Source organism: Dinoponera quadriceps, unplaced genomic scaffold, assembly GCF_001313825.1.
Source record: "Dinoponera quadriceps isolate SergipeBrazil2010 unplaced genomic scaffold, ASM131382v1 scaffold5050, whole genome shotgun sequence".
Lineage (NCBI taxonomy): Eukaryota > Metazoa > Arthropoda > Insecta > Hymenoptera > Formicidae > Dinoponera > Dinoponera quadriceps.
The window spans coordinates 931,020-937,935 of NW_014560030.1; the positions used below are offsets into that span (position 1 = coordinate 931,020).

At 33.1% G+C, this 6,916-nt stretch overlaps 1 protein-coding gene across 2 annotated transcripts in view; it reads left to right on the plus strand.

Moving 5' to 3' along the window:
• The window catches only part of LOC106750616 (lipid phosphate phosphohydrolase 2-like), a 20,073-nt gene that overhangs the window by 10,027 nt on the left and 3,130 nt on the right, over window positions 1–6,916 (plus strand). Inside the window, exons 1-2 of one of the 2 annotated variants that reach the window (XM_014631085.1) lie at window positions 5,771–6,015; window positions 6,578–6,732. In XM_014631085.1, the coding sequence (XP_014486571.1) occupies window positions 5,907–6,015; window positions 6,578–6,732 (264 nt within the window). In that variant the 5' untranslated portion in view covers window positions 5,771–5,906. Of the gene's footprint in view, window positions 1–5,770; window positions 6,016–6,577; window positions 6,733–6,916 lie in introns of those variants that run through there. The other variant, XM_014631084.1, reaches the window with a different exon arrangement.

Sequence of the window (6,916 nt, forward strand, 5' to 3'; positions counted from 1 at the left end):
AAATGCATTTCGGAAGGATTTTTGTAATTAGAACGAACCAGATGAAACAACTTGTTGTTAAAAAATTTCGTTCAAGTGATAATTTTTAAATAAAAGCTGTTGAAAGTTATCGAATTAGCATATTAGATTTTACGCGAGGCAGGAACGGCAGGCACCTTGCAGAATCAGGCAATGTCATTTGAATTAGATTAATTTAGTTTTTTTATCTCGCTTAAAATCTTATTACGTAGCTCAACGTAATATCTAAATTTACCATTATTTTGAATAGAACTTATTTGTATAAATAATTCATATAAATAATAATATTTCACTGGTTTTTTTCAAGACCACAGATATTTTTAAAATATTGGAACAACACTTCGCACAAAACATTATTTGTTTGTCGTTTAAGTATATTACTTTATTTATAATCGTTTTTCCAGAGTGGCATCGATAAAAAATTCTCTCGTATTAAATTAAGTTTCATTCAAAATAACGGTAAATGCAGATAGTACTTGTTTGATGAATTTCTATTTTATATGTATAGTCTCAGATTGACAAAAGAATGAAGACTGACGTTGAAACTGAGCCTTTTATCGACGGTTATCGGGCAAATCAGACGCGACACGAAATAGAAGGGCTTCCTTTTTTGCTTTCGCTTACGCGCGAGTGCGGGCTTTTGCATAGAGGCGCATTCGCCGCGGGGATGAAACCACGCGTGTAATGAAGCTCGACAGGGAAACCGCGAACTGTGTCACGTAATATTACGGACGTCTGTTTGTCTAGAATTTTTGCGGACATGTCGCTCGCTTTAAATACCTCTGTGCAACTGTGGCGTGACAATGGTAATAAATCCCGCTATCGTTCTAAATACATATTACGATACGTAGTTGTATCAAGGACAATAATCACAGTCACAACATATTTACAAAAATATTTTGGACTTAGAGGAAGAAGACGTAATATCAAATTCGTGAGATCGACGCAATTATTTGACGTATGGAATTTTTGGAAAGCCTAACATTCCTAACACCCTGTACAGCGATAATGTTACCAGACTTTTTAGGTTATTTTTATTTCGATACTCAGTCACCAAAGTCTTATCTGTTCGAATCCAGATGTATATATTGTTCTTGCGCACATTTCGCGTCATTATGTAAAATATGACGAGGCTTCAAGAAAGGAGGATTGTCAATAAAGTTGTGTCTCTGCGTATGTTAAACCTTTTTAAAACTGTACTGACCTGATGATTGAATATTTCAGATAAAATTATCTTTTCCGGACTATTTAATGCTTTACCACTAGAGTGCATTACGTCTTACTTCTATCAGATAATCCAGGAATGCTGTCTTTCAATCCAAATATTGTAAATATTGTAAAATATCGTACAAGTTTAGTGAAGAGGAATAAAGTAACAAATAAAAAAATACGATCAGGATCATATTATTAAGTTATATAAACAGGTTCTTAGAAATATAACCGGAGAAAAAAAGATAAAGCCAATTACAGCCGGTCGCAATTATTGGTACGAATATTTCAACTATGGGAAGATAATAATGTTTAATAATGTGATGATGCACGCGATGAATCAATTTGTCACATCAAATCATCCTTTATTTCAATTATTAATATTAATAATATTAATTAATTGGTAATATTAATGAATAATTCCCACTATTTATTCCCAATTATTTTATAATGTATTTCTTTCATTTTTCTTTAATTTAGTTTTGTATATTTCTTTTTTTGTAGTATTGTAAAAAGAAGCGCCGTAGTCAATAATCGAACTTGGACCTCCTCACTTGCTGAATTACCGAGGTTTCGACAATATTCAGTATTTTTTTGCAACACTGAATAGAAATAAAAAAAAAAGTGCAATTAAATTATTCGGAAAGAATAGCAGGAGTTAATATTAATAATTACGATAAATACAGGCTGGTTTTACGTGGCAGGTTGATTCACCGCGTACTTTGCAAAATTCCGGAAAAATATTCGGCAAGTGCGCTTTCACATTATTATTTCCCAATAGTTTAAATATTCGCACTGATAACCACGATCTTATATAGTCTTCTTTCTCTTAAATCAAGATCATTTCTAAAGTATTCAGGAAACTTAACCTACTGGACCAACATGACTTTCAGAAGATCTGACACAAGGAGAAAACCGCCTTGTTAACACTCCACTTGCCTCTCTCGCGTTATTCATGATTGTCTAGGTGCAAATGAGCCACTTTAAATCATATACACCAAATCGATAATTTTAATCAGACAAAAAATCAAATAAATCTATCCTTTGATAAAAACGAAGCAATTCGAGTTCGAGTGAAGAAAGGTGAAGCTTTATTACACTGACCTCATTTTTCCCACAATATTGATGTTAGCGTTTAGGAGAATACATGCGTATTCGCGTATACTCAACACAAATTCTCGTATGATGGGGAGAGAGGGAGAAAGTGAAAGCGAGGAAAAAAATATATATATCAAACGGGACTTTAACCTTTTAACTGATCATGAAGCGGTCGTGTATGTTACTATTCTCCCCCGCAACGTTTACGGCATACAGATGTATACCACTCATCATTGGCCAACTCTCACATGTGGCAGTGAGCATGACACGCACGGTCGGTCAGGCTCGGATTAAGGAGGCTCAAGGCTAATTTCAGTTTAGGGATCCTCCGCGACATTGGGCCGACTACCACGTGGAGATTATAACGTTTGTCGGCTCCATCCTGTTTCTTAACCGTGCAGTTAATGCCGGATCACGGTGCGCGTAATAGACATTCGTCGGCGAAGAGTGAATTCGTCGCTGTAATCGTAGCGGACTACTCACGGGAAAAATAAACAATTTTGAGCCAGTTAAATCGTTATAAAGCTTATCGTATTAAAAAAAATCTAAATGCAAGATACGTACGCTTGTGATCGTTAATCATCGGTTATTGAAACGCAAAAATGTCGAAATAATGACGACAGAAATAAAATAATAATAATAATACTGATATTTATATAAAAGAAATAAAGTTCGCAGAAAAAAAAGTGTATTTCGAAAATGTGTATTTTAAATTAACACTCACTAACGAGATCAAATATATCAGTAAAATCAAGAGAAAAGTTATAGCTATAGGTATGTTATTTATGATTTTCTGGCTTACGCGGCGGTATGTCGGAATGCATTAAGAATGAATCACAATGCAATTCCGGTCTACTTGTTTCTCTCTCTATCTCTGGAAAACGCCACGGTGAAACATCTCTTGTTGCGAATGTGTGACACAGAGTACTTAACTTCATTTTTACTCGTTCTTCTCGTTATCTATGACAGTATATATACTCTTAAAATTGAAGAATCAAAGTTATAATACAAATTTGGAAATTATAAATTCTCTGGAACAAATCCAAGAAAAAAACAGATGACTTATATAATAGGTGATCTCATGCGTTTTTAATTTATTGCTTTTGGTCGAAAATTGTTTTCGAATATTTGATAAAACAATATTTTTTAACTACTTCTTAATTTAACGATTTAATTTATGCATTATGTGTGGAACGTGCGTGCCTAACGACGAAAAATTAGAACTTTTTTTTTAACGAAGTACAAGACACGCGGCGCGAGACGCATTCGAGCCTGACGGAACCGAGACCTATTAGCAAAAAAAAGGAAATAAAGGAGTAACACACCGTGAAACATTGTTTTCTCATCGTTAAAGTTCGAACAGTTCGCATCACAAATTTAAAAGACAATCATTCGGTAAAGGGTTGGGAGGGAGAGATAAAAATAATCGTCAAATTTTTCAGCCTCATGTTTCGTTTGCGTGTTTACACTACTGTACGCGAACGTACAGTAGTAGCAGTAAAAATTGCAGAAGTATAAAGTTTAGAAGTATAAAGTTAAGAGCATGAAAGTGTTACAAATGCAAAGTTAAGTTTGTATCTTTTGCGATGCGTGCATTCATATTCCTATAAGCGCGTAATATTATTTAATATTAAATAATATTTCTGGAATATTAATAGATCGTTATATGTCCACTCCTCTAATAATATTAAAAAAATAATGTTATTTAATGTTATTGTAATATTATATATTTTTTAATAATTCTTTAATAAAAATATTCAACTCTGTGTGTGTGTGTGTGTGTGTGTGTGTGTTATTTATATATATGTTTCTATACTATTATTATTTTATTTTTTTTTATATTCTAAGAATATTTTTATAATATGCCAAGAATATTATGTGAAGTGGACATCAATGGAACATTCTTATAATATTAAAAAATATTATATAACATTCTTAGAATATTGTAACAATATTATTTTAATATTGAATAATATTTATATAATATTCTAGAAATATTATACATTCCGCACTTATAGGAATTGTATTTTAGGCTTCAATATAAACTTTAAATCTACGTGGATTATTTGCACATTTGTGATGTTAATTTTTTGATTTATATTTTATTTATATTTCTAGATAGATTTATTTACACTTACTTAAAGATACATATATGTAAATTATGTAATATATGTAAATTATGTATATATGTAAATTAGAGGTAAATTATTATAATTTACATATGAACATTAATCCATACGTGTACTTCATTTTAATTTAAATTTTCACTTTTGAATATAAAGTTCTTTATTGGAAAAAGTAAAAATATGACGTTTTTTATCAGCAGAGTTTTTCTTGAATCGCTGATCTAACAGATGGCGTTACAGTATCTACATGTTACAGTCATCGTTGATATACTATCACCGTGTTATCTAACCTGATAATGTTTTTTTTTGTTCCTGTTAAATGTTTCCTTTTTTACATTAGGCATCTAACAATTTTTCAAATCTCTCACTGCGTGTGTTGTCATTCACGATGTGATAGTGTGCACAACCTTCCAGAATTTATTTGTTCTAACTTATTTATTTTCATAAATATATTCGTTCAGCAAATTATAGGAAAATTAAATTTATCTAACATCAAAATTATACCCACATACTAGAAATATTTAAAATATTTACGGGGATATCTTAAAGATATCTCGATATCTTAAGGATATCCTTATGGTCAAGTGTAAGTAATCACCAACGCGAGGTACTTTTTTTCTTTTTCCGGAACGAAAGATAATCACAGTTATGGAAATCCCTTTGTTACGGAACTCATATCTTCAGAGTATGAGTAATCCGGTAATGTTTCCTCTATCGGTCAATAAATTTCCCATTTGGACACATTAGCTCTGATATGAGATATTGTGCGTCACTTAATTGTTTCTGATTCCAATTCTCCGAATTCATTCTGATTTCTCGAGAGTATATCATGATCGATATACAATTCCGTGAGAAAAATTCCTCACATGTAATTATATACAGAATATGTCTATATATATAAATAAATAAATATATATTTACATATTTATATTTGTATATATTTATATGTAATCATAAATAACTCTGTATTGCCACTTCGTATATAATTACATATTTTTACATGAACATATTTTATACCTACGACGCCTTATATAATGTTTATATATAATTATACATGGAAGGTTTTTTCTCGGAATTGTTAATAGACATTAGAAATTTACGAGGTTTCTGATGTAAATTACCAAAGTTCGGAGTCCAGAAAAATGTTGAAAGAATTCATGAATTTCTAATGACATTTAGTAGTTAGATTTTTTTCTCCTGCAATTAAAACGAACTTTGAAGCATTGCGCAAGCAGCAAAATCACAGGATCATAATCACGCCGTCACTTGCGCACGCGCCGTTGCGTCGTTTGACGAGTTCACGATGATGTGATTCGCATCTCGTATGTGAATTCACGAGTTAGTTTTCGTGTTAACGCGAACGAGTGAGAACGCGGGATACTTGGTCACTGGTTTCCTGGTCGGTCTGTGCGATTGTCCATTCGTCGAAGTGCCGACGAAGAAAAATTTCGTGCCATGGAAGGGAGAGAGCGATGCGAAAAGAAAGTGGTGGAAGGTGTCGAGAGCCGGAAAATAACGCCGCGTTTGTTGGCCAAATACCTTCGACGCAATTGGTGTGCTCTTAGTGCGTGACACACACGAGCGTGAGAAAAATCCAGGATATACCGGTCGAATGTTAATTTTTGCCAATCGCCACGATCGCGAACGGAAGTTTGACACATTTGCGTTACGCGGGAATTCCGTTTCGAGATAGTTTGCGCGTGCGTGCCGGTAGCATAGGAATGTAAACTTGGTTAAAGAGTAACAATGATGTTCAAAATCTGCTAATAAATAATATTTGTGTGATCGATCGTGTTATCGATGATCGTCACGCGACGTTAATATAAACGTGCGTTTTAATCATTCAGTTTATCTAATCTCTTTCTCTTTCTCTCTCTCTACGCAATACTGATCAAATAGTATATAATATATAATAGTATGTTTTGATACGTTAGAAACTCTCTCGCTAATTAGCAGCGACCGGCATTCTCTCGTTAACCGGATACTGGTAAACATTCTCTTAATAAAATTAAAAAGCGATTGATGACGTCAATGTGTTAAGAATATTTTATGTTTTAATTACAGCACTGTTTGTACGACTAGACTAGTCGCAGATTGATTCATTTTTCCGTCTTTGTTTATTTCAGTGGTCATAGTCCTCGCAGTTTTGGAGTTCGGCGCGATTCCATACAAACAGTTTGGTTTCTTCTGCAATGACCCGAAGATCTCGCACAAATTTACCGGCGACACCATTTCCATGGTTACTTTGTTATCCTCCCTTTTATTAGCACCTTTGATAACGGTAAGCACGTGTAATTTTGCTGTCTATTCCATCCCGTCGGTCTTGGAATTCTCCTTCTCACAGGCGCGTTCTGCATATTTATACGAGTTTTTGTTCTGCTCTGAAATCTGCACATAAATTCATACAAATATAGATAAGCGAGTGGTTATTTATATATATATATATATATATATATATATATATA